Source organism: Cololabis saira, chromosome 10 (genome assembly GCF_033807715.1).
Source record: "Cololabis saira isolate AMF1-May2022 chromosome 10, fColSai1.1, whole genome shotgun sequence".
NCBI lineage: Eukaryota > Metazoa > Chordata > Actinopteri > Beloniformes > Belonidae > Cololabis > Cololabis saira.
The window spans coordinates 26,894,061-26,921,762 of NC_084596.1; the positions used below are offsets into that span (position 1 = coordinate 26,894,061).

Here is a 27,702-nt window from a genome sequence, read left to right on the forward strand (position 1 = left end):
CTTCTGTGTCTGCAAGAGTAGAGTAGAAGCTGAGGTAAGTAAGGAACAGAGCCCTCGTGTTCAGGTCCTAACTTTGGAGCATTTCCAGCCCGCAGAAGGAGGAAGAGAGGCTGCGACATGTCAGTGGTGACGCCCTCACACAGCAAGAGCAAAGGATTCTGGGGTAACATGACTCTGAGACAATGTCAGCTCTGATGCATGGCAGCTCGTTGGAGGTGCTAATCAGAGCAGGGCACGGCTCCTGCTAGGATCACCCTCTCTGTGCCTACATTAACCGTTTCACAGCTCCCCTGGCTACCAGGCCAGAGGTAGAAACACTCAACTGACAGGTTTTTGTGTCGAGATAAACATGCTTAACGCTTGAATGAATGCTACAAAGGGCTTAGTCAACTAGAACACCTTTTGGATTTCACAAAAACGAGCAGGACAAAGAGAGAAAGGACACTTTTCACTCTCCACAGACACACTAAGGTGATATTTCCTGCTCCTGTTCTTGGCTAAGAGTAAGATTGCATCTCATAATACTCTGAATATACAAAAATATATAAAAGAATTGCAACCCATTGGTTTCATTGAATTGTAATGCAAAATATATTAGCTTTGATGCTATATTTGACTCCATGACACACACCTGCAGCGTTTTCTTTTCATTTACAACATTACAGGATTATTTTTAGACTTGCTGTCATTTTCAGTTTCTGTTAAGCCCTCCTTTCACAACATCACACCCATCTTAAAAAACTCAATTTTCAATTCTTCAGTGTTGCCAGGGCGATGAGATGGGACCCAAAAACACTTCTGAAAAAACTTTGCCACCATTCAGTTTTTTTAGCCTATATTGTAAAATTAATACAATTTGACTCGTGAACCATTAAAACTATGACACATTTTTGAATGATACAGCTGTGAGCATTATTATCAAGCACTATGGATTCTAATTTCTTATAGTGTTACTTCATCCACTCCTTCTTGCATCTTTGTCCTTCTCACGTGATATGTGTGCAGGAGAAGGTGAGAAGGAAACATCAGGAGAAAAAAGTGGAAGTAAGAGGCATTTACAGGAATTTAATTGAACATTCCAGTTACAACAAGCTCAGTGAGTAGAAAATCTTGTTTGTACAGGCAGGTTGACGACTAATCCAAACTGAAAATCTTCCATATAACTGGTTGGATACTTGTATATTTATGATAAAAGTGTTAGCAGAAGACATGAACTCTCCTTTTGTTTCTGTTGACAGGAGTTTGCGTGACTGTAAAATTCTTTTATTACACTCTTTATACACATTCAAAATTAAAATGACCCCAGTTTGTCTGTAGGGACCCTGTCTACATTATAAGTTAAGAAGAATAACATTTAGAAATGTTGTCAGATGTAGTTTGCCCCCCCCCCCACCCACTCTGATGACATTAATTCCCATTTTGCTGCAACATATACAGTATTCTATTCCAGCTAAAAGCTATAAATGATCTTGTGTTGGCTACTTAGGAAAACTCTTCCTTGATAGCAAAATATGAGAGAATCAACGGTGAAATATGGGTAGGCAGAAACATTTAATCCATGTTGAAGCCATGTCTGCAACAAACCGAATATGTTGATTCAACATCGATTACACAATGGCATTAGAATTGGATGATTGATTGATGGCTGATCCACCATCAATTGTCGGCCTTAACCAAAAATCAACCTTTTTGACCATAATTCAATGAGGATTTAACATCTTTTACTGCCATCCAATAATAGACGTGGGGTTGATTTAACCCCAGAGTGTTCCTTTGAAGGAAAAAAAACTAAACTAAACTAAATACAAGCCTTTGTGGTGCACCTTTATCATGACAAAGAGACAAGAAGTAGCATGACAAAAAAACTAATTAGAATTTTTACTTGAAAATTACACTTTTCACATTGTTTTAGTATGTAGTGTATCTTCACAAGGAGTAAGAAATGCACCAAATGTCCTTTAAAATCTTGTAGATGAGAAACGCCAAGACCGTTCAGAGCCTTCCAAGGGTCAAAGATACTGTATTTTTCCAGATCAGTGTGCATTTATGCAATTTGAGAAGGTATAAACCTGCCGTCTGCTGAAGAGATAACACCAGATGAAGCTAGTGCTCCGGCAGGAGTTGCAGTGCTACGGCGCTGCTCAAAGAAAAGCCTGCCATTTTGTGTTGTCACTTCACCTGCTGTTCTTGCAGCTGAAAAGCCACAATGGCTAAAACTCAGTCAAATGAACAATGCACGGGTCACAGATGCAGAGGAGCAGAAGAAAGTGAAGGGAGAAATCCAGAAAAACAAACGAGAGAGGCGAATACTTGTTAAGGAGTGATATGTAGGCGCAGCAGCTGCAGGCAGGTACGAAGGTCCGCTGGGGACAAACAGCACAGGCTGCTGAGATGGATTGCATGGAATGTCGACCCCCTGCAGCCACGTAACCACCACTCCACACTAAAATGCTCTAATTTACTCTTCCCATTGGCTTTTTTAAACTTCTGGACTCATTCTTGCTTCGATTCAACTAAAGGTCAACCGCCTATGACCTGCCTTTACATCACTGGATGACAGTTGCTGTGCAAAGTGGGGAAAAAAAATAGAAATAACTAAGATACTGTACAATGGACAAAGAAAAACTTTCTAGGAAGCAATGAAGAAAAAGAAATGAGGTGTGAACATAAACCAGACTTTCTTTCAGGCCTCAAAAGAATGAATGACCTGAATGTAAGAAGTTAATTGCGGGCACATGCCTGGCTTTTTTTTGTTAGCCTCGCTGTGGTATTGTAAAGCTGTGGTATGTGGCTCTATGGGGTTTGTGGTCCACACAAAGGAGCAGGGTGTTGAGGAGAGGCCCCTTGGCTGGCCTCACGGCATGGAACACCGTACAATTAGCCAGCCCTTGCGTTCTGCCAGCTTATAATTATCAGTGCTTGCTTTAATTGACTCCCTTAGCCTGCTGCAGAGGGACTCCCCTTTCCCTCATACCCTTTTTCCCCCCCTGCTAGATGCGGGCCGCCAAGCGCCATGCCAGGCTCTCCAAAGTCATTTAGAAAAGCGCTCATATTTTCGACACAAAAAAAGGGGGAACATTTGGTGAGAGAGAATTCATCATCAGGTGTCTAGAGGTTTTCCTTAATAGAAAAGCTGAGTCCCACTGAGCGCGCTCCGTGTAGCGGCCAGCCACGCATGCTCAGGACCAGCAAGCCGCCATTCACAGCAGGCCACAAGACATTAACATAATTTTATATAACACAGGCAGCCGCACTGGAAATTTAATACATCTCAGCAAATAAGAGACAGCCGTTTTGCATAATTTTTTCTTCATTCTCCCCTTGCTTTCATTCTCCCTTCTAGCTTTAACTATCCGCCTTCCATGTCTCTCCTCTGTTTCGTCTTCGACCTGCCTCCATCTCTCTCTCGCTGCCACTCTGTTTGCCCCCTCCTCCCCTGCCCAACCACCCCTCTCTCCTCTCGCCCCATGGTGCTGCTCTCACTAGGAGAGGGGAAGTTCATTACCTCAGCTAAATCAGAATTAGTCCCTTCATTTTGACGGGGCGAACTTCATTAGAAAGGCCCTTCCTTAATCCAGCAGGGAGAACTGATGAATCTACATGGGGGCAATAATTTGCTTCACACAGCACATTCAGCCACTTCCTCCACACTGTCTCCATCTTACCTTTTTGCCGCCTTTCTGGTTTTTATGTACTTATGGCTACATTTTTATTAGATCTACAAAAAGAATAAGGAAAGCACCTGCATATAATTAGCTAATGCAGCAGAGATGGTGCAATGAATGAGTTATGCTGTTTGGAATGTCCCGTCTCCTCGACAGACTTTCGGGTCTCTGGAGAGTCCAAAGCTGAGTTGGCTGATACTCAAACACAAGCAAAGTGAGCATGAACGAGTGTAAGCTGGGTCTGCAGGCCTCACGTAGCTGCAATTTAAAATGCCATGAATATGTTCTGGATTCCTGTGCAAATTTACACTAGATGAAATTAAAAAGACAATACTGAGACAGAGATATGATAAGACTCATGCTTCCTTTGTCTGCTGCTTTTTCTTATCGTAGAGCCTACATAACACACTGTTTTTGCAATGATCTCTACTGAGACCGGGCTCCAGCAGTCGTCCAGATTCTCACAACAAACTCGAGAGCAAGAAGATGTGAATCAGGACAGACAGCCCCTGACTGGCATACCACAGCGCCTGGTGTCAAACAGATGTGCAGCTTGGCAGCTATGCTTCCCAGAAAACAGAGAGCCCACGGGTTCCTGTGTAGTTTTGAGTCGTGCCTCCCTCCCCGTCTTTCCCCCACTCCCCCGCGTCCCACAAACAGTCCCAACTCCCCCACACTGTGCCCCTGCAGTCGGCCTCCCTCATCACCTCCACGCAGGGGTCCCATGACAGGTAATCTCGTCCCTTGAATGTGAAATCTCCGACAGCGATGCCCCGCGCTTTTACCCCCTGCCTTCGTGGCTGATGGGTAAATTGGAATGGCGCACCCTGCTGGCGCAGAGAGCTCTGAACAGACAGCAGTGTACACATGCTGAGGCGCCCCTCGCACGCTCTGACTAATATAGTGGACATGCACACTTGTTCCAAGCTGCAATATCCATGCACAGACACACGTCCACGCACAGGGGAACAAACACAGTCACAAACGCAAAAGCATCAGGTAAATGACATACGGAGCCTCATAAACACACACACATGCCACACGAGTGCTCTATGTGTGATGTGTCTGCCTTCATCTGCATACAGATTGAATATATGATTAAACAAAAAAAGCATACTGAGCTATGTCAACACATGTTGAAATTTAAATAAGCATCATCTGAAATTGCTAAGCTTGTGTTTTCTTTTTTTGTGTTTTTTTTTTTCCCCAGAAACTGCACCAGACCTCTGTTGCCATGGTTTCTATGATGTGTACACCGCAGGACAGGACACAGATTAAAGGTAAATACTAGAAACTACAGGGCAAATGTTCACATTTGCAGGGCCATAGCAAGTTTGATGAACGTCAACAATTTCGTTTTTTTTTTTTTATTTAGTGTATAATAAAAACATACAAACAAAGCAGAGGTGTTTTTTTTTTTTTAAAAAGCAGCCAAACATCAGGGCTGGGGTTCCCAGCGGGTTGATTTAGCTGTCCAAAACTTCTGTTCCAGCTATCTGTCTACTCCTCTCCTCAGTTGACGCTCTGAAGCGTGTGTGAATGGTTGAGTCCACCCTCAAATCGCAGGGATGTCCTAAATAGTGAGTGGGACCTGGAGGGGCTAAAGATCACTGCAGCAGAAGCCACAGAGGCCTCGCTGTCAAAGGCAACGCATGCAGGGGGCCAGGGGTGAGGGGGAGCCGGGGGGAGAGAGCCACAGACATGACATACATTTCATTACACTTAAACCAACTGTGGGTTCAACTCGGGGCCCTGGATTTCCAATGGCGTCTCAGAGGATGGAGTAAGTGGAGGTGTAAGAGAATGGTTTTTACAAAGAACACAATAGGTAGGTGGACAAAGGCAGGCAGCTGGACTAATTGCTTGGGGGCTTAAAGGAATATTTTTCTAAGTACCTCTGTTTAAAGCTCAATTTAGTGGCTTAGTTCATTCTGATTAAAGCTCCATACACCAGTTGCAATTAAAACATATATTTAAGATTTATACTTGAAAAGGTAAATAATCTTTATCATATTGCCACATGTCTTTATTGATTTTGAAATGTACATTGCATCCACCTCACCTTCCACCTCTTCCACGTTGACTAACAACTCAATCTCTTTCAAAATAGTTTAACTAAATCTTATATAAAGGCAGGTAGAGAAACCAGTGCTTATTCCATACATGTGGGTTTTTTTTGCTTTGCAGTGGTCCTACCTGCACATCAGAAAAGAGGGACGGTGCGCCTGGAGAGGGCGACAGGAACCCTGCTCACATGGAGGCCCGGGTCAAAGCAGACTGAGCTGGGTAGGTATAGTCTAAGGACTACTTCAGCGCAGCTTCTTGGTTTTGAAGATCTCTCAGAGTGGTGTATTATCATTGCTTTAGCATTACGATAAAAAAACACTCTAACCTACTTTTATTTATAGAGAAATGCCTATTGAAAATTCCTTAATGTATTATTAAAACAACTATAGAATCTCAAAACTCTAGCATTTTTGCTCACTTGGGGGGAGCCCTTGCTCATTAAGCTTCTAACATAACGTGCGTTTTGATTATTCTACCAGCTCTTTTCTCTTATTGTAGTGACAAACTCCTGCTATTTTGTTGCCAATCTCCTTCGAGCTGTCACATCTTTTGAAAGATCACAAAAACCCTTCAAACACACTTGTGATACGTCTTCAGAATCACTAGACATTGCTTGATTCCCCCCTTGAATTTGCAGGATCAACTCAAGGAAGAAGCGTCTCATATGTCTTAACTGTTTGCTACGTCTGACATGAGAGCGTATGAGATTCTAGCATACTGGTATTGTCCAGGGGAGGGAACCCTCACTCTAACCGTCAGCGCTTCACCAAGTGGGACAGAGATGATTAAAACACACCATGGCTGTGACTGACAGACTCCCCACTGCTTCCAGAAGATGACATGTCTCCAAGTCACAGAGAAAAGCAACTCCTCTAATTTTGACTCTAACTATAACACCGACCCCATCTGTCAAAACCCACAGAAAAAACAGCCACGCTGCGATTCTTAACCACAATAAAAGTGATAACAACTAAACAGAGAAATAAGTTTAAAACAACAATCGGGAGATGGGAGACAAAAGGGCTGAGAAGGCACCGTTTCCCTCCGGTGCACGCAAACAGCAGGAACCTGTGAGCTTGTGACAACACCTTCAAACATTTCTGTTACTTTCACAGAAATATCTGATGCTGATGCTCCAATGTGATGCTTCTGCAGCGGTCTTGTCCCAGCGCACAGTCGACTTGCCAAGCTCTTGGTTGCCAAAAAGAAAGAGAGAGATCGAGAGAGGGAGAGAGAGAGAGAGAGAGAGAGCATGAAAGAGAAAAAACACTCTTCTAAACTGACTGTGCTTGACATTTGTCATGATAGGAATACAGTAAAAGGAGGAGTGAAAGGTGGGAGGGGAAGAAGAAAATGGAGGAGTGGTAGAGGGTGATCGATGTGTGAAATTATTTGTGTGAAGACAAAAAAAAAACTGCAGGTCCTACTTTTTGTTGAGGAAGAGGACAGATGGGAGGGGGGGTTTCTCCTGTTTTTGTCACGTTGTGAAGAAAACTCAGGGTCGCACACTAAATGATTCACAGAAAACTGAATCTTTTACATTAGCGTCAGCAATTCAGCCAGGCGCCCTTGTGGGGAAATTCTTTTTGTGTGTTTTTATTGAAGTCTGCATTGAGTGCGCCCAAAAGCTCTGACAGGGGGCCCCCGAGGGCGCTTGTCTTCACCTCCAAATCATAAGATGGAGAGACGAGGCTCCCTCTGTGCTCTAAATTATACCCCTCAACACCCCTTCTTGCACGCAGACTCGCAACCGTGCCCTCCCCACCCAAAAAAAAAAATTAAATAAAGAAAACAGAGGCAGAGAAGAAAAAAGCCTTCAGTAATGCAGTCCCGGCGGATGGCTCCACGATCGCTCAGTGCTGCTGGTACGGCTGACAGCCTCGATGCGGCAGTCTGATCCCTGCGGTCTGTCAGAGTTGGTCCTATGGCACGACGGTTACTACTTATTCTCTGGGCATGCAGTTTCTTTACACGCCCCCGTGTGTCCCTCTGTTGCCAGAACCCTCCACTGACCCGTAGCTTTGCCCCAATTACTGCAGCAGGTAGATAAAACCCTAGGTTATGTGCCCCTTTATGCCTCATTCCCACTCTCCATGCTCCCTGGCGGATAAGAGACCTATGAGAGGTTGGCACACTCGGTGGAGGCCGGCGGCGGGGGAGGCAGAAAAAGGGGCAGAAGGGGGCCGGTGAAATTTGATCGGCAGGCACAGCTGCATAAACATTGGTATTGTGGAATTTCTGCCTGCTTGATAGAACTGACTTTGCTTGAATGGTCCCTCTTCTCCCCTCAAAATGGGCCATTTTCCACATGTCTCAATGAATATGACAACCAATCCAGCAACATGAGTGCAATACTGGAACTGCAAAACCAGCTTGGTCTAGCTTGTGTCTTTTTCTCGAGCTGTGAAATTCTCCCTCTCTGGCCATCTCTGCTAAAGACCTCATCCAAGTCCTGCTGCCTGACCTGTCAAAAGCAGCCCCACTCCCTCTCAGACGCCCAAACAAAATAAACCAACAACCGCTGGCAGGGTCAGAGGGCGGCTGCTCTGGGTGCTTACACTCTGGTGTGCCCTCTGATTGGTGGAAAGGGCAGTGAGTAAGAGGAAATCTTTTCAAAGTGAAATCTCCAGCTGACGGCTTAGAGCTCGATACCCCACAGTTTGTTTCTCTTGCTGCTGTCAGGAGTTTTGCCTGAGCCATTTGGAAGGATTAGAAAAAGTGGGGGAAGAGAAAGTTTCAACTGAGCGGAGCATGTGTACTGTATGGTCTGAGTGATGGCTCCAGGACCCCTCGGAGGGTGATAAACCTTTGACCTTGACAGCCCCCCGTGGTGACCCCTGACCTCTGGCTCTGTGCCACGGACTCGGTGAGACAAGTGCAGGCAGGAGGACCACACCCCACAATCTTGGCTAAAATCTTGCTCATTCCACCTACAGTACCTGATGGACTGGACTGGTCAGTGAAAGCCGGATGTTACTATGCAACATCAGAAATATTCAGAATGACTGCACTGATTACTCAAAGCAAATATCAAACATTTAAATGGTTAAAGAAAAAATAATATATGGGGAGTAGGAATGGGCGATATTTTACCGTTCACGATAAACCGTCAAAAAAATTCCCCCGGGTAAGAATTTGTCATCTCGCGATAAAAACAATAAATTCCCGTTGATGACGTTTTTGTGTAACAAACATGGCGGAAGGCGGATCTGAGAGCGAGGAGCTCGTTGTTAAACGAGAGTCCAGCTCCGTTATCTGGAACTGGTTTGGATTTAAAAAGAGAGACGAGGAGCAAACATCATCTATTATGTGCAGAGTCTGCAGAAGGAAGGACAGAACAGAAGGAAATGGTTGTTACATTTTGATATAACGTTTGACTATTACAAAAAAAAATTGCAATAGAATCTAATTTGTGACATGTTCCAACCACAGGTTAATTTGCACATTTTATTTATATTAGAAGAGGTCATCACTGATTGGATTTTATTTTCAGTGAATTCTTATTTGTTTGAATTTGTTTCTTTATTTATCAGGTTATATTTTTTTCTACTTTGTGATTTTATAAGCTAAGAAAACTTGAACAAAAATGGTACTTTTGCTGTTTGCACTGTTATCCCACTGTTTAAGCCATACAGTTTGAATAAATGTTGAATCTGTTCTTACATTTCAAACTTGTTTCATTTGAGTTATTCCAGTTTTGCAGTACAGGTGTAACTAATGTAATTGGTTTTTATTAATTCAATGTAATTGGTGTAGTTTAGTAGCATTTAGTATTCTTTTAGAGCAGTGTTTTGGGGGCTCCAAAGACTGAATGTGGTGATGGATTTATAGTTAAAAAGGTGGAGTTGAATATGTATTTTTTTTATCATCAATTTTATTGTTATTGGGATAAATGCCAGAAATTATCGTGATAATGTTTTTAGTCCATACTGCCCATCCCTAATGGGGAGACTGGTACAGTTGATCGAAAACAAAAATGAGAATCTATCAGAAAATGAAAAGATTTTGATTCTGATTTTGAAAAACAATTGTCTGAGACCTTACATATTGTTATGTAAGAAATAAAAACGTGGATATTGTCAAAGTAGAGGTGTGTGGAGAATTGAGGCATGAAGACACATCCTGTTTTTTCCTGCTTTACAGCGGGCACGAGCTCCAAGGTCGCGCCAGTCCGTGCCAGTCTTTCTACAGATCCATTTCCTCTCCCTAGGCACTTCCCTCATGTTGTTGGCCCAGTGATTCAGTGCCTTGCATTAAGAGCAATTCACCTGCCTCCAGCGTCCCAGCGGCACAGGTCCCCTGGGGAAACCAGGTGGAGCATAAAAAAGTTCCACATATGGTAAAGTCAAGCTGCTCGGAGGCTGCAGAGTGTGCTGTGGGGATAGAGACTCCTAAAAGGCCCAGCTGGTACTTGGAAAAGGGCTTCTGCATTACTACACCTCAGTGTCTGTTTGGGCTCCCCTTTGGAAAGTGTTGGCCGGCGCACATGACCAGCCATTTTAGATTTCTCCCTCAACCCCCACCTCATCCCTCGCTCCCTCCCGTCTTCCAACTGGTTCTGTATCCAATTGAACATTTGGTCCTCCACTGCTGGTTAATCAAATTCCTCCATCTGGCCCCCCTATCCCTGTGGAACACAAAAGGTGCAGCCTGAGCCCGGGTCCAAGTGCACATTGGGAGGGAGGAGGGGGGATGGAAACAGGGACTGCCTACCTAACTTACACAGCCCAGTCAACTAGATCAGGTAGAAAGCACAAGGCCAGGCCTGATCGTTTTGGGCAAACAGAAACAGCTTGGGACTGAGTATCAGAGCCCTGCTGTTCATATAACGCTCAGGGATAGCAGTCAGTTCATATGACAGTAGGAGGGTTTTATGAGCTAATACCTCCACATACACTGTAGAATACCGAATAGAGCGGAGCCAAAGTAGCACGGGCTACGACAGAAGGCGAGCACTTCCCTGACACAATGATGTCATTCAGTCTCCATGGCACGAGAGGGTGCTATTCATGGAAAACACCGGCCAAGAACAATAAAAAATGGGGAACACAAAACAGAAATGTATATTAAAGCTGGAAATGTGCTTATTGTCTTTTTGCACTGCTTCATTGAGTTCAAAGTAGCTGCGTCTCAGTAATTAAGCAGTGCTTAAGCCTTTACTTTGATCAAAATGAGCTATCTTAAGATATTACACAAAGCCAGCCATGATCTTTTAATCCCCCAGAGAGACTACACAGCCTTCATAAAATATCAGTGTAAATACTTCTTTTTTTTTTTTTTCTTTCATTCAAAGAGACCTTTCAAAAGCACTCCTGCTTCACAAACTTAAAAAGGTTTCAAAGTGCAGTCATTCAAAAATGTTCCTCTCACATCTGCGGCACCTCCAGTTGACTTGTGGCTGCTCTCTGCCCTGATTCAGCGGGAGGACCGGAGGCGAGGTAAAGGTGGGGACATGAATCCAGTCACGGACACAAACACATGGCATCTCAAGTGTTGCCTCCACCCTTCTGTAATATGTATTGTATGATTTCTATTCATGTCCGACCATCCTTTCCCCTGCCAGGTGGCGAAACATGTGTCAATAATTAAACTGTTTTTACATAACAGGATACAGGAACACAATGCAATTTGTTCCCCATATTTCATTGGGCCTTTATGAAAGCACATGAGAGAGTATAATTAATCAAACCACTGGAATATGTGAACGGCAATTTCCGCTTAATGGCACTTACAGGGATTGGGTCCCTTAAGCACCGCGTTCTGTCTACCAAACGAGCAGGCTTCAATTTCGTCTTCATAGTTCAGTCCAATAAAACCTGGTGCTGATGTAAAACAGCACCCATTTGACATCACGAAGCACGCAAACAACATCCGAGTGGGTTTATGAGGCCTGTTGTCATGCTTTTGGATGCATCATAACGCCGGCGTACTGAGGTGATTTTAAAGATGAACCGATATAGCTACCGTTTCTGTCCGTGATCGTCATGCTTGAATTTCAGAAATTAATATTCTTTTTAACGATCTCGCCCTGACCTCAAACTCGAATGTAAGCCCTGTATTCTCCTAACCACAGGAGGCTAACCGCCGCCCAGCCAGGGACCGGAAGAAGATCTCTCGCTGCTTTTAGTGGCTTTCTGTGAGAAGATGGTCCTCGTCTAAATGGCACCCATGTCCCTAAAAGTGTTTCTTTCTCCCCCACCTCCTTTTCTTTCCTCCTGCCTCTCTGAAGACTCCTCTAAGTGCAGCATCTTGTTTCAGTAATTCAGCCAGGGCAGAGACAGTGGAGAGAGGAAAGTAATCGATTGCGCTCTCATTTGGTTCCTCCTAGACTTGCTGTAAGGCCTCTTAGGGGAGTTCTGGACTATTGGACAGGACAATGTTATGGGAAAGAGAGTCATTGTATTTAAGGTCATCTTTACACCAAGGTTTCATTTTGAGTGTATTTTTTTATTTGTGCAAGCAGACAAACAACACAACTACCTTTACCACGATGACAGACATCAATGTATGCCTTCACGGTTCACAACGGAAACAGCATTTGCACGATAGATTGCATCGGTGCCGCAATACGATCCACTGTGGAGACACTCCCAGAAACTGCTGTTAAGTAGTAAAGCTTTTAGTGAGGTCCATAGGTAAAGCATTGAGTCTATATAAAGACTCCAATGCTAAATAATTTATAGGAAATGTCTTCACTTTATGTTTACTATTTCTGCTTCCTGGGCTGAGTCATCTTTCCAAAAGAGGCATGAATAAACGGAAACAGAACAATGATGGGCACGACTGGGCATGACTGGGGTTTCCAGTATGCTATGCTTTCATAGGTAATAAGATAGTCAGGTGCTTGTCCTGCATCGTCTGCCACTTTTGCATTAATGCTCAGCAAATCATGCATCAAATTAATTAAGAAAAAATGTCGCCAAGGAAATACCAAAAATCTTAGTATGAACCTACCATGTATCATTTTTCTGGTCCCATGTCTTCCACACTGGCCTCAGCAACAGGTCTGTGGCTGGTTCAGTGAGTCTGAATTTCCTATGCAGTTGCAGATCTTTATGATTCCTAATCCTTCACTCTGCGTTTCAAATCTTACGCAGGTCTGCTAAATTCTTAATAGCAGTTGGTAACTCTCAGGTTGGGCCTCCATTCATTTACATCTGATTGAGGCGTTTCTGCACAAAACCAATTAAAAATGCAATTTAAATAACTGCAGATCCTGGCAAGTATTTTTATTTTTATTTTTTTTTTAAATACAAACCAATCTCATGTGTCATTAGGAGTGCAGAAGCTGCAAGCTGCAAACAAGACAAATCTATCTATTGTTTATTACTTCCTAAGACTTCTTACCCAGAGGGCAGAATAAGAGAGGGAGGGGCAGAGGTCAGCGCAATTACCATTCACGCCTTCCTTGGAGTCAGACAGTGCTAAGACATGCATTGGCAAATTCCATGGCAGCATCGTATATCACATTACCATAAAGCCCCAAAGAGAGCTAACCTTTGTTCAATTCCATTTGATTCTGGGAGAGAAAAACACTGCCAGTCTCAACCAGACTCTGCGTTTCAAAAGTTCACGTGTTTGTCTTTCAGTCTTGTGACTGTTTGTGCTTAAGACGTGCCGCTCCAAAAATAAAGTGTCGGGATCACAGAGGATCACTGAGTCATCCATGGTACAATATGACATAATCGGGAGAGCTTCAAAGTTCAAAATTGCTCTGGAAAAAGGCAGTTTGTACTCAGAAATCATCAAATGCAGTGTTTACCTACAGGCCACACCAAATCCAAAGTCTAATTAGTTGTTTTTTTTTTACGGATTCTGACTGAAAATGACATCAACTCATATTTTCTCTGTGACATTTAACTTTTCTCTTGATATGAAATAATTCTCCTGGAAGCCCTCTCCATTCTGATTTCTGTTGACTAACAGCACTACGCTGGCATTTGCAGCATCGGTGTACTCTGATGTGCCCCTTGACTGGAAACCGAGCAACCGGCGCTGACAGAATGTGAAATACTGCAACTGAGCAAGAGAGCGCTGTGTGGCGATCTCTTCAGTCGCGCTTACGGCTAACGTCTTCAGCTTTTTGTAGCAGTCTTTAAGCAGCATGGTGAGACAAATGTTGCCTTGGTGGATGAAAGAAATGCAAAGATGAGAAATGAGTCGTAAGCTGACGCACAGAGAGGAAAGTGTAGAAGAGAGAGTTAGAGACAGCGCAAACCAAAGAAATACAAATGTAGGAATGGGCAGAAAGAAAGAGGATGGAAGAAAGAAAGAAAGAAAGATGTGTGAATTTTCCTCTTCTCCCCAGAGACTTCCCTTGATGCCAAGCATTCATCATCCAGCCTCTAATATCAGTTATTCTGTGGCTCCTCTGCTTACAGCAGAATTAATTTCTGCTTTAATTACTCTCATCGGCGGAATGCTGATGAAGGAGAGGGACGAGGCATTCTGGGACTCGGGCCTCATTCCACCGCTTTAATTTGAATGAATTCCACCCGGAGACGCTGGCAAACAACTGGCAGCCGAGCCCCGGGAGCCACTCTGGGACTGTGCTGAAGAGCTGCAGCCGTGGCCCCCACCAACCAAGCTACCTTGTGCATGTGTGTGCATGTGTGTGTGTGTGTTTCCTCATCTGTGTGTATTACGCGGAGCACGCTGACTCTCTGCGAGGCTGATTGCTGGAGTGAAAAGGGAGAAACAACACACGAGATGAGGAAAAGAGAAGAAGATTGATAGATTAAGCGATGAGCATCTGCACTTTAAGCGTGTCTTCAGCGTTTGTGCATCCGCATAAATGTGGTCAAGGATATGAGGTGGGAGAGGAGAACATGTAGAAAACAAACTGTAAATGATTTTATACTAGGAGAGAGAGTGAGAACAGGTCCGTGTGGACGCTAAACATATGAAATATGAACAACATCACTGACTGCAGCCCACTGTGTAACACAAGTGTTAGTTTGAGAGCAAAAATCATTAATACTTAATATGATTATTCCAAATATGGCACATCGCACTCTCCAACAAACCCTCAGTCCATGTATCTTACAAGAACTGGCAGTATAAAAAGGAAAAATAAGTGTATAGTTAGGAAAGGGCTGTTTGTGTGAGGTGCACACAGCATATATTTGCTTGATGAGAATCACTGCAGAAACAGTAAAGCATCACAGCAACCCGGCAGAGGAGCACAGAGAGAGAGAGAGAGAGAGAGAGAGGTCGTAATTGACTTTTCTCCACGCCAGCCTGGTAGTTACAGAATGTAGCATATTGGATAAGGATTGTGATTGATTATGTTGGTCTGCCATACCAATTCATTTGATTAAATGTAGCCATGGGTTTCTTTTCCAAGCCCTAATGAAGCAGCAATTTGAAACTGAGCAACTGGAGGAATTTTAGGGGCTTTCAGCCCCGGTGCATCTATCGTTGTGGGTATGAGGCATCAAAATGGGGGTTACTACACTTTGGCTTTAGGACTAAATATAGCAAAAATTCTGGAAAAAAAAACAAAAACGTATTCATAAAACTTTGAATCACGACAAATATATGTAGTGTCTGTAGTGTTGTAATATGGCCTGAAAACATAGTGACAGTTCAATCCAATGAATCATTATGTTACAACATACCATACCACCACATTATAGTAACCGAAATATAATTAACAAGCCCTGGAATTATATAAGAGGAAGAGGCTCATACACACTTTTGCAAACACAACCCAGCGTAACACAATTCATCTCTTCCCAATTTTACTTTTGTGAGTCATCCGTCTGATGTTCGGCACGGAGTGGGGAGGTGGGCGGCTGTGACCTCCACGAACCCCTGAAACCTCTGGACAGGTGGGCGGTGGCCTGCGTGCACTGTCCATTTTGGCAGCAGATCTCCTCCCTCCGGTAGCTCACACCGTGATGAGCAGCTGGGTCGCAAACACTAAGCACATTAATATCTTCTTAATGATAATAATCATTATGGCATAAGCACCTTTCCCAAAGTGGGAAGACTCACGGATTGTGCCACAGTAGCATCGTCATTAAGGTAAAAAAAAAAAAAAAACCCAACAACAACAACAAATAAATAAATAAACAAAGACGGAACGACTCTTTTAATGGGCAGCAACTCGTAGCCACCAGGATAATGCAGACGCTAATGTACTAATGTGATAATGAGATACACGGGCGACAGCAGGGAGACCGAAATCTCAATGAAACAAGTGTGAATTAAGATATAAAATGTGCAGTTGAAATTAACTTTGACACCACTACTAATGCAGAAGTAATCTAAATCATGCATTTTTTAATATGTCAGTGACATGTATGTTTTAATTCGTAAGAAGGTCCTTATTCTTTGTTGAATCTTTTTTTTTTTTAAAGTTCCAGTTGAATACTTCACCTTGTGCCTTTGAATTCATGATGAGCTACTTGCATACGGCATTTCCCAAACACTCGCCTCATTTAATATAACTGTCAGTATTCACCTATCATAGGCCATTATCTATCTCATCCGCGTTCATTATTGAAGCTAATGATCTGTTGTCCTCTCTGCTCCCCATTGAAGCAGGACTACATTAAAACTCTCTTACTAACTTAATTAGTAATTATAAATGTTAAAAGATTAATCATAGAGTGAGTGGCTTAAGGTTTATGTCTCTAGGCAGCGGTGGGACAAATGGAGAGACAAAGAGGCCATGTCATTTTAGTGTTCACGCTCCACCATTGCGCTAGAAATGGAACAAGACATATGAAAAGAGTGGAAGTCTGATCATTTTATCTTTGATGAATGCTACCTTGTGTTTGGTTTTTCCACATGAAAAGGTAGAAAAATTGAAGTAAGAAAAAAAAAGCAGTTAAAGCGTGTGCCTTTGTTTTCTATAGCGTGTTCAGGGTCGCGGGGGTCCAGAGCCTTTCCCAGCTGGCAGTAAGTGAAAGGCAGGGACATGTAATGCTGCAATTCCTCCTTACAAATATGGCATGTTGTTTCTATGCCTATAATGTACAAGCACTTCTGTAGTGGATATTATGCTGTTTACAGGAAGCCTCATTTAATATGGTAACCCATGATGCATGCAGTGCTCACATTATCTCTTTCTAACAAGATGGAAATAGATCCCCCTAATTAAATCCTGGGTGTACACTAATTCCTTACTAAATCTGCTCCTCTCTGACAATTCCACATCAGCAAGACTGCGCACTCTAGTAAACGTATAAGCACTGATATCAACATTAAACCTTAATAACTAATAGAGCTTTCATCTGATGAGTTCCTGTGTGATTTCCATTAATGTGAGGGGGGGGGAACTGCTTAGGACTATCTCCCTGTTTTTTTTTTTTTTTTTTTATCTGGAGGATGCTGATGCTCACGCCTGGGGGAGGTGGGGTGGCCATGCAGGAGGAAAACAAGCAGAAACTTAAGAGGTGCTGAGTTGCGGGAAGGTATAGATGCAAAATTAAGTTCTGCCTGATATTCAGCTTCATTTGTGTAAGAAACAAAACAAAACTCAACAAAAAGCAAAAGGCAGCACAACTAATTGTACAGTTTAAAGACAGGCAAATAATTTAAGCAATGATCCACTTGTAGCACTGCCCTCTTACTTTTAAAAGGAGAGAAGATGGTGTCTGGACTGCTGTGCAAGGAGCGCTATCACACGAGACACACAGAGGAAGGGGTTAATGAGGGGACTGGCTGGTGGCCCACAGCACCTGAAACCTATTAGAGAGCTCTGGAACATTCCACAGGGTTCTTCCACTTTGGCCAGAGGGCATCGTAAAGGTCCTCACAGAGAGGGCTCGTGCGACTCGGATGCTGACTAACAGCCAGCAAGGTGAAAAAAGCAGAATCTGATACGGAGGAGTGTGACGTTTAACAATAATGCGAATAAAAAAAAAACTAAGCCCTCTGAAGCTCTGACTTTACTACGTTTTTTTTTTGTTTTTTTTGCACTTACAGTCAGAGTCTTTTCATAAAGTGCAAGTACAATTAAACCAGTTTACTGCTGGTGAGCAAAGCAAAACTTTTATCAACTTTTTGTCAAACGGTTTGCCATCTGGACTAAAGACAGTGGGAGCCCAGTAGAGTGCTGCAGCTAAAAAACACGCATAAATATAGACGCTATCCCCTGCCAAATTTCTTGGAGATAGCATTATCTTTTCTACGTGTGCGCGTATATATGTATTTTAGTGGTATCAAGGCCCATCTCTTTGGCTGCCTCCGTGTCCGTGCCTCAGTGTTATGCTCACTGGGTTTAGCTCTATGGGTGTCTGTGGCCTCTCCTCTGGCCGCCCGTGTCCATTTGCTCTGCGGGTATGGCAGGCCTGAGCTGACAGATGGTCGCCCCTCTCCATTCCGCTCCAGAGTAACACAGTAACTGGTTTTTCCTCCGCCGTTGACCTTGCCACAGCCAGCCAGCAATCCAGGCTGGCACTCGGCCTGTCGAACAGGAGGGTAATGAAGTCCAGCGCTGCTCACATGATTATTAAGGCTTTGACGCTGGGGGGCCTTTCAGAACCGTATTCCCCTCCCCTCTCCCCCCCTGCCCGCCATCACACAGCCAAAGTTTGATGAGGATGGTCATTCGTTACATGGTACTTTGGAAAACCACCATTACGCTCCATAAAGAGAGCTAAAACTTTTTTTTTGTGGCTCTTTTTTGAAGTCTGCTTTTTTATGACAAACTTGTCCCCACCTATGAAACATAATTACCAATGACTTTGAGAACAATACTTAAATCCTTTCCTTTACAACCACTTAGGATGGGCCGCTGGTGTCGCACCTTACACGTCATTCCAGACGCACCAAAATCAGGGCTGCAACATAAAATAAGACCGGATCTGTCACACTACTATTGGTGCTGACAGCCTCTAAAAGCAATGCAGTTCAGCTGCAGGGCACCACTTCTTCTCACCGTGAGCCTCCCTAGCCACAAAAATCTCTAGGCATGCTAGGAACCCTGGTCCCATCAGGGCCAGCCTGGGATTTGAAAGGTGTAGATTGCAGCTTTGACCTTTATTAAGGCAGGACTGTCTGTTTGCACTTCTCCCATAACCCCGGCCCCCCTCCAGTCAGACTGCTAAGCAACCCCATCAGACCAGGGGTGCGCATGCACCTACACCCTTGGTGACGTCCCAGGTACCATTGGGAGGTACAGAAATGCAGAGGTTAATTCTGATCATCTAGTATTTATGTGTTTCACTTCAGAACAAGGGTTAGCATTAACACTCGAAAAGAAGACAGGTCTCCTGTATATCAATAAAACATAGCAGGGGGCCCGAAAGAGCCTACCTTTATTCAGTTCCTACACCAGACTCCAAGAAGAGGATTCCAAAAGGTATAGTGTGGAGTGATTCAAATCTAAGTGATTGTTTTAAGATCATAATTTCTATTGTGATTAAGTCACTCTAGCAATCACTGAATGGAATTGGCCCCGAGTTGCCACAGTGACATCAACCTACCAATTACAATGCAGGAGGGGGCAGCAAGTGCTCGGTCAGAGTTTGTACAAGCAAGCTGTATGAACTGAGAGCGTCAGATATTTTCTCACATGTTGGCCTAGTGTGTGAGGTGTGGGGGAAATGTCAGAAAAATCAATAGATAAGGACCACATCAGACTGAGCTTGTCTGGCCAAGCAACAGAGCATCCCCATGGTGATGTCAATTACCTCTGCTTTACAGAGAAAAAAAAAGAAAAAACACCAGGAAAAGCAAAGCTGTAAAACTTTTAATGCAGTCTCCTGGTTACATCAAGGAATTTGTAACAAACTTCTTTTTTTTTTTTTATGTTCCACCCAAACAGGCAGGTAACACAAAGAATGTGTGAATCTTATTGATGGCTGTTTTTTTGCAGCTTACTCTGCTTTCTATTCTCCTCATGGAGCCCACATTAGTCAGTGAGAGGTATAATGTAACGAGCAGTAAGGTGCACATAATTGCATATTAGCAGCAACACACTTGGCTGCACGGGAGGTGACTCTGCTAACGAAAAAGAGAGGCGTTATTAATCACCAATTAATAAAAGCAGGCAGATATCACACTCGCTGTATGGTACGCATGGTTTCTCTTATTTCTGGTGACTGGTCCAAATCTGTTCCCTTATTTATTTCATAAGATTGATCCTGTTCCTGTGATGTGATGTGTTGTTTATTGAGTTCTGACTCTGATCCAGCCCCCTAGGAGTCAAATGAGGAGTGTTTGGTCATGTTTGCTAACAGATTACATGTGTGTATGCTCAATGAAGGAGTCCTGGAAACTGCGGGAACAACATCAGAGATTCCTCATCAAAGAGGATTATAGGAAAAGAAACAAAGAATAAACCCCCCCCCCCCCACTCTCTTTATGCACTAGGAGAGAAAAAGAACCCTTAATGGACTAATAAATGTGTTTCCACCGGGGCACAGACACTGACGGAGACCATATAATCAACATACACCAGCCAAGTCGCTCTCGGGGCCAAAGACAAGAGGATATGTGTCAAGGATAATTTGAGGCCCTTAGCAAGAGACAAAACAAGAATTTCAGTTTCAAATACTGCTACAGTGGGCCTCCTGTTGGTTTCTCCACCAACAGCCAACACAGTGTGTTTTTTGCCAGGTTGGACCTCGGCTAATGTGAAAATGTGAGAGCGAGATGGTGAGACGGAGGAAAATGGAGAGACGGTGGACAAGGGGAAACAGAGAGGAGGTGGAGGAGAAAGGAGAGGAGAGCTTAAGGCCTCTCACCAGCTCCCCGCTCCAGCTCTGTAACGGCCCACAGTGCTTGCTTCACACAGAGCGGCCAGCTGTACAGCAAATGTGCCTTTCCCTCTCCGCCCCCAAACCTTTCCACCCCTCCGGTGCCCCCCTTTGCCAGGGCCGACCAGGCCACCGGCTCCTCTCTGAGAGAGAAAGGCTCCTCCCTGACTTGGCTTCAAGCTCGGTGCTGTCACCAGCCCAAAAAATCTGTAGAGGTGACCCCAAAAACACTTTTCTGGGATGTACTTTGGTTTGTTTGTTTACAACTGTCCTTCTGAGCACGGCCACTTTGGCAGTTTGTGCTTGGCATGGGCAGAAGTGAGATGAGAATTAGATTGAAAGCATATATATATTAAAAAAAGAACGCAAAAAAAAGTAGCCTTTCACCTTCAAAACCCTTTAAGACAGAGCCCATGCTTCAAAACATGATAGGGCTCTGAAAATCCACACAGGGACATTTGAAACAGAGCGATAAATGGGCCAAACGTGCCCCCCATGAGGCTCCAAATGTCATAGTTTACACTGGGGTCAAAGTGAAGCAATGGGGTAGCATGATGGCATGCTGATAAAACCAAACAGGCTTTTGTGTCAGTGAAAAGACCTTCAAAGGTCCTCTTAAAAAATAAAATACAAAAAGAGAAAGGTGACTTTGTGAAAGCACAACAATTTAATTTGCTTTTTTTTTCCAATACAGTTACAACAGCTCAAAACGGGAAAGTACTGTAGATTGATGGGCAGGTCTGTAATCTGGATGAAAAAAAGAAAATGAAAGGACTGATAGTGACTGCAACAGCTGAAAGCTGTATAAATCTGTGTGTCTCTTGAGAAAAATCAGACACCCTCAATTCAGTAAGTGTGCCATGCCAAAAAACTCTAAACTAAAGAGTGGCCAGCTGTCTTCTGGCCTGCTATTAAATTGCTCCTTGGATGGTGGCGATAACATTTTTTTCTCCATAGGAGTATCACACCAGGTCCCCAAACAGAGCGACCAGCTGTACAGCAAATGTGTACTGATCCATCTGGGCCCTAGCAGGCTGCAGCCTCCATCTTAAGACACGTGGGGCCGTTCACAGCCTTGGCTGGGACTGGACTGCAGCACACCCCTCTGCAACCATGGCCACCTCCTCCTCTTTCATTTACCTCTATTAACATTGTAAATGTTAAGTAGCTGAGCACCAGACCTGCCTTTTATGTTTGAAACCAGGCCCGTCGTCATCCGAGTATAATATCCATGCATCAAAATGTGCTGGCACACTTACAGAAGAGGCGGCCATAAGCACTTCAGCCTGATGGGAGGAGGTTAAGGTGGAGGCTCCTTCCACTTGGTTTGGACGGACTATTGTATTACAGAGGCAGCTAATAAGGAACCGTCTGGGTGAAACGGGCTCAGGTTCTGTTGTTCCACACACTTTGCACTATAGTTATGTCACGGCACATCACTATATATAGAGTTATCAGTGTGAACTGACACCATGGAGCGGGGCTTGGATGAAAACAACACCCCTATGAATCCAGCGTCTGCTCCATTACCTACGCTAATAATGCTGACAGCTGAGCGGAGATGACCCCAGCCCCCTGATTCCCCTCTCCTGTGCAGATGGCCATTAAAAGGAAAAAGAGTTCCTTTTTTTCTGTAAAAAGGTATTTAGAGATTTTCCAAATTAGTTAATTTTTTTTTCCAGTGTTTTTTTGGCCAAATTGGAGCGATTAGAGGCTGGTATGAATTTAATTGTATATTAACCAAAAAGAAGAGTAATCCTAAGAATCTATATAATGCCGGGAAGTCAGTACACTGCTGTCATGATGCACACGTCTCATCAGTTGAACACATCCTCTTTGTCATCTTCAGTTCCTTTCTGTTTTTTGTTTGACAGCTTCATATCTCAGACAGTTTTGTTTTCTCCACGTTTTAGAGATCACAAGACAAATGCGTGAAGCAGAAACCCTTTTGAGAAGTCAGATGAAAACCATTATCACGTTGAATGCTAAGCAATGGCATATCAGAGAAGTAAGGCATCAGGCAATAACCCAATCACCTATCCTCCTGTTATCTTAAGCTGTCTGAATCCCACTATTATGAAGGAACTGTGTGCTTGTGTGGCTGAAAGACATAAAATAACCAGTAGGGGGGTTTGTTTTCTACCCTCCCAGTGTGCTCCGTGCCTGCCTTTGCGAGTAAAAGGACTAATGCTGGTATGGTACTGTATTAGGCACCCCCAGTAGACTGGTGGGTGAGCAGATCGCAAAGATGAATACAAAACACACACCTACACACTCTCAGCTCGTCTCTCTCTTTTGCAAATACACCGCAGAATCAAAATCACAAATCACATGCTTCTGATTGTTTATGCACAAACAGTGGGTCCCTGATAGAATTGCCTACCAGTCCTGATAGAATTGCCCACCGTGTTTAAATTCACCTGCGCCTAGAAGCGTGTCCCAAACAGAGAGGCAGTTTGGTTCCAGATCAATGAGTCTCTCTCCCACTGAAGACAACAGATAATGCAGTGTAATGAAAGAGCCGCCAAACGAGCTGAATAAATGAATGAATAAAGGAACGTGAGACTGGAATTCAGACGCCTACTTACTGCAGGCAAGAAAACCTGTTTTTCAATTGTCTCCTCGATATAAATTATTCTGCCTGCATACAAGTGGCAAGCAAAAGTGAAGACATTTTGAAAATGTGGAGTTTGGTCTTACACTGGCATTCCCACCATAAAAATCTTGCAAAATAAAATGATTAATATCAATATTTTAAGTAATTTTGTAACGTAGAGTGTCATGTTTCTTCTTGACACCATTAAATGCAGAGATTATGAAACTGTGTTCAGATCTGAGTAGAATGCTTATGTAAAGAACAACAAGCAGGCTGAAGGAAAAAAAACTGTTATTATTGATTCTATTTGGAATTTTAAACATTCTCATTAAAAAGATGTTTGGCGATTAAATATATCAGTTTTTTTGCTTGTTTCCCACCAATTCAAACTGCTTTCATAACAGAATGGTTTGAAGTGCAGAGATTCTGCATCACAAGCATGCACACACACTGTAAAAATACCATTCACATGCATGTTAAAATGAAACGCGCAGGTTTATGAAAGCACAGCACTGGGGATGCATTCGATGACCAAAATATAAAAGTAATTCCACCTATTTGGTGATGTGATCCAGATACTTGTGAGCCTGAGTGAGACAGGGTTAAGTATGTCATTACATACATCACATCAGTCTATAAAATGTAATTCATCTTGTAAAAAAAGAGCAAGAAAAGGCTATCTGAAGTTGATTTAAATGGTCAAATGGTTGTTGTGATATTGGACACATTCTGCTTTATGATTTGTATTGATGACAATCACGCTAAATCATTTAAATTTACGATCTAAAGCCAACACTGATGAATTCCATGCAAAACATTTTAGAGAAATGTTGGCAAAAAGCATAAGTACTGTACAGGACTGGCACGGGAACATTAAAAAGGTAAAAAAGATTGTTTTTTTCCTACCCAGCATATGGTTGGCCACATGCACTTGGATGTCCCATTCACTGTAGAACACCATCTGACATTTGATGCACTGGTATGTCTTCTTCTATTAACATGAAGAAAGAAATCAATTCTGATCAGCAACATAAACACATTTGAAGATACCTTTAAGGGTTTCACTCATTCTTTAACCTTATTCAACAAAACTTTAATGAGCAGTACCTCTTCAGTTTGTGAGGGACTGGCTCTGGTCATGGGTGACACCTGTGGGGTCTTCAGCTGCCCGCTGTTGCTATCTCCAGATTGCTCCCGATGCACCGTCTGGACATGAGTTTGCAACTCTGCCTCAGACTCAAACTTCACATTGCAGCTGGAACAGCGTGTCTTGGCTGCAGATGATGAAGAAGTGGAAGAGGATGAGGATGTCGAGGAAACAGCTTTTCCTTTTCCATCTCCAGGGCTGAGACTCTCCCCTTGCACCCATGCAGTGGTAGATGTTGCTGGAGTGGAGGCTCCCCCCGGGTACTGCTGCCTTCCTCCATTCACTGTTGGGCTGGAGCTCTTGGACCCAGCAGCTGTCACACATGATGCACACAGTCCATAAGGCAGTCCGTTGATGTCCAGCTTCACCAGGTCTTGTTTTGACCTAAAATCTTTTAAGCAAGAGGCACATTTGAAAGGTTTTTGGAGATGATGATGTTGCTGCTGGTTTTGAGAAATGGCATTGGTGCGGCCCATGGGTTGGCCAGCGGTCATAGGGCCTGTCTTTTGCATGTGGAAAGTACCATGGATCTTGAGCTCCAATGTGGAGGTAACAGTCTGCATGCACACGACACACCGAAAACCTGTCAGGGAATTCCTCAGGTCGGGGTGCATCTGGCAGTGTTCCAGGAAGTCCTCTTCACTGTGCAGTGGCATCTTGCAAATGCGGCAGCTCCCCGTGTCCAAACTCTTGCTATGGGTGACCTTGTGCTCTGTCAGGGTAAGCAATGAGGGGAAGCGCTCCCCACATATGGGACACATGTAGTGTTTGACTGGCCCAAGATGGGTCTGCATGTGCTCCCTCAGCCCAGGCTCAGAGAAGAAGGTACGGGAACAGACATTGCACTTGTGGTTGCCTTTGATCATGTCAGCTTTCCTCTTCATCATCGCACTCTCACCAGGACGAATATTATGATCTCTCAACTGGTGGTTGGTGAGGAGAGACTCCATGGTGTAAGATGCTCCACATATGTCACACCCAAACATTGGATCTGCAGTGTCCAGTTCCTCCTCACTTCCATCATGGCTGTTCTGTGACTCCACTACAGACCCCCCTGCTGCTCCTGGAACACCATGGCTGTTAGTTAAGAGACCTTGTAGTTCAGCATCCTCTTTCGGCTGGCCTTCCCCACCGCTTACTGTAGACCCATTAGCACCACAATTCTGGGTCTTGCCCTCAAACACGCAGTGTTTCTCCCTTAAATGTTTCTCCAGAAGGACAATGGCATGGAAGGCCTTACTGCAGAAACGACAGTTGTACTTCTTGCTATGGGTGGTGATGTGGCACTGCAGTTCCACCTCTGTACCAAAGGACTCCCCACAAAAAATGCAACGATGGGCACGGCCTTGGTTTTCCAGATGGCTGTGTTTGACATGCAGCTGCAGATCGGTTTCATGCCTGAAGTCCCAGTTGCAGGATGTGCAGCGATACACCTTCTTCTCGTTGCTATGCTTCACAGCCAGGTGGAGTTGGGTAGAAACTTTTGAGTCAAACACCTCCTGGCACAGGGTGCAGCGAAAGAACACAAAGGTATGCATGTCAAGTAGGTGCTTCTGAAGGTCATCCACCGAGGTGAACTGCTTATCACAGCTCTCACAGATGTAATAGGTGGAGGTAATAGTGAAGTGAATGGTAACATGCTTCAACAGGGATTCTTGGTTGGGAAACTCTTTGTTGCACTGTGGACATGTGAGCTGAGGCTGCAGACCATCCAGATGAGTTTTAAGATGAGTTTGGAAAAGGTCTAAACTTGTATACTTGGCTCCACACTGGTTGCATATGAACTCGCTAGTAGTGCGTGAGGCCGCGCTCCCTTGCTTCAGCATGACATTTTGTTCCACTGATATAGGTGAAGAGGGGCTGAGAGTGCGCAGAGATTTCTTTCCATTGTTAATATAGTTAAGGGCCAGAGGAATGTTCTTGTGATTCTCTTTGATGTGCTTATTAAGCTTCAGAACACTGTTGAATATGGGGGAGTTGGTGCAATAGGAACAGGAGTACACCTCTACTATAGGTTCCTTGGGAGTGACTGCCAAGGGGGAGTCAAAGCGCAGGCTTCCCCCATCACAGTGGGTCTGACGAACATGCTCCTCCAAGGTAGCTTCTGTCAAGAACCCCATGAAGCACTGGGGACAGAAGAAAGCATTACTTTCCTTGGCGACGGGACTAGGAAAGCCATGGGAACAGCGTATATGCTCCTGGAGGGCATTTAGATCACCCAGCACCTCAGGACAAAAGTTACATTGAAGCAGGGCATCAGGCAGTCTGGCTAATAGGGCAGCATGATCTTCTGCATTGTGGACCTGCTTAATATGTTCGTTAAGATTTAGTAGAGAAGGGAGAACCTCCAAACAAAACTGGCAAGTATGAGCTTGTTCTGGCCTGTCCAGATGCATGGTTCTGAGGTGAATTTGAAGCACAGCCAAACTGGAAAATACTTGCTTATTGCAATAGCTGCAACTGTAGGAGACTTTGGGCTGTTTTGAGGAACGGCCACCAATATCAGATGTGTTCTGAGCAGCTCTCTTCCTCCTCCCTCTCGTCTTGGGCACAGGTGGGGCTGTCTCCACCATTGTAGAGCTGTCAACAGAGAGGTTGGAGTCGGGAGTGGTGCTGGAGACAGACGTGTAACCTACAGTAAGCAAAGAAGGGCTGTTGCTATGGTTACTTGATTCAGGGAGTTGGTGGATGTCCATATGAGCATAAAGGTCCTCAACGGAGAGAAAGTGCTCGGAGCAGATAGCGCAAATATGGCCCTTCCGATCTCTGCTGTGGGCCTGGTCAATGTGGGTCAGCAGAGTGCCCTCATCACTGAAGGGTTCATGGCAGTAGATGCACTGCAGGGTGGCACCCAGACCTCCATCCTCTGAGGGAGAGCACTCAGGATGGCACTCTGTGATGTGCCGTTGGAGCTCCTCTGGAATATCAAAGCCTTCTTCACACCGGCTGCATTTCCGAGTTTCTTTCAGCTTCCATTCATCACCTCTTGAAAAACTCGAGCTGCTACCATCTTTACCCCTTTCATGTACTTGCATGTGACCGTGGAGAGAGCTGGAGGAGAGAAAGCCTCGACGGCACACGGGGCACTTATGGGGTTTGTTGGAGGCGTGAGTTTTCATGTGAATTTTGAGGTGATCACTGCGGGAAAAGGCAGAGTCACACTCCCCACAATGGTACTTCTTGTCACCGGTGTGAAGCTTCACGTGTCGATCTCGGCTTCGCTTGTGTTTAAACAGGCGGCTGCAGAATGTACAGCTGAAAGGGAGTTTGTCGCCGTGGCTCTGTTCGTGGCGCTTGAGAAAGCTTAAGCGACTAAAGGACTTGTCACAGAACTGGCATGGGTAGGGAAGGCCAGGGACCCCTTCTTCTTCCCCAAAATCATAGTCCTCACAGTGTCCTGGGGAAGTCTGATCTTTACTGGAGGGAGATGACGCCGGCCAAGAACATGACGGGTCGTCCTCAAGATCAGCACTGCCTGGAGCAGAAGACAAAGGAAAAAAAAGGAACATTAGA

The 27,702-nt window shown here is 44.2% G+C and overlaps 1 protein-coding gene across 3 annotated transcripts in view; it reads right to left on the bottom strand.

Annotated features, from left to right (window-relative positions):
• Positions 1-27,702, bottom strand: part of LOC133452743 (zinc finger protein 521-like) — a 96,118-nt gene that overhangs the window by 22,865 nt on the left and 45,551 nt on the right. For 2 of the 3 annotated variants that reach the window (XM_061732345.1, XM_061732344.1), the window contains exons 4-6: positions 24,150-27,664; positions 23,949-24,033; positions 23,597-23,629 (exon numbers count right to left, since the gene is read on the bottom strand). In XM_061732345.1, coding sequence (XP_061588329.1) covers positions 23,597-23,629; positions 23,949-24,033; positions 24,150-27,664 — 3,633 coding nt within the window. The remainder of the gene's footprint in view (positions 1-23,596; positions 23,630-23,948; positions 24,034-24,149; positions 27,665-27,702) is intronic. The other variant, XM_061732346.1, reaches the window with a different exon arrangement.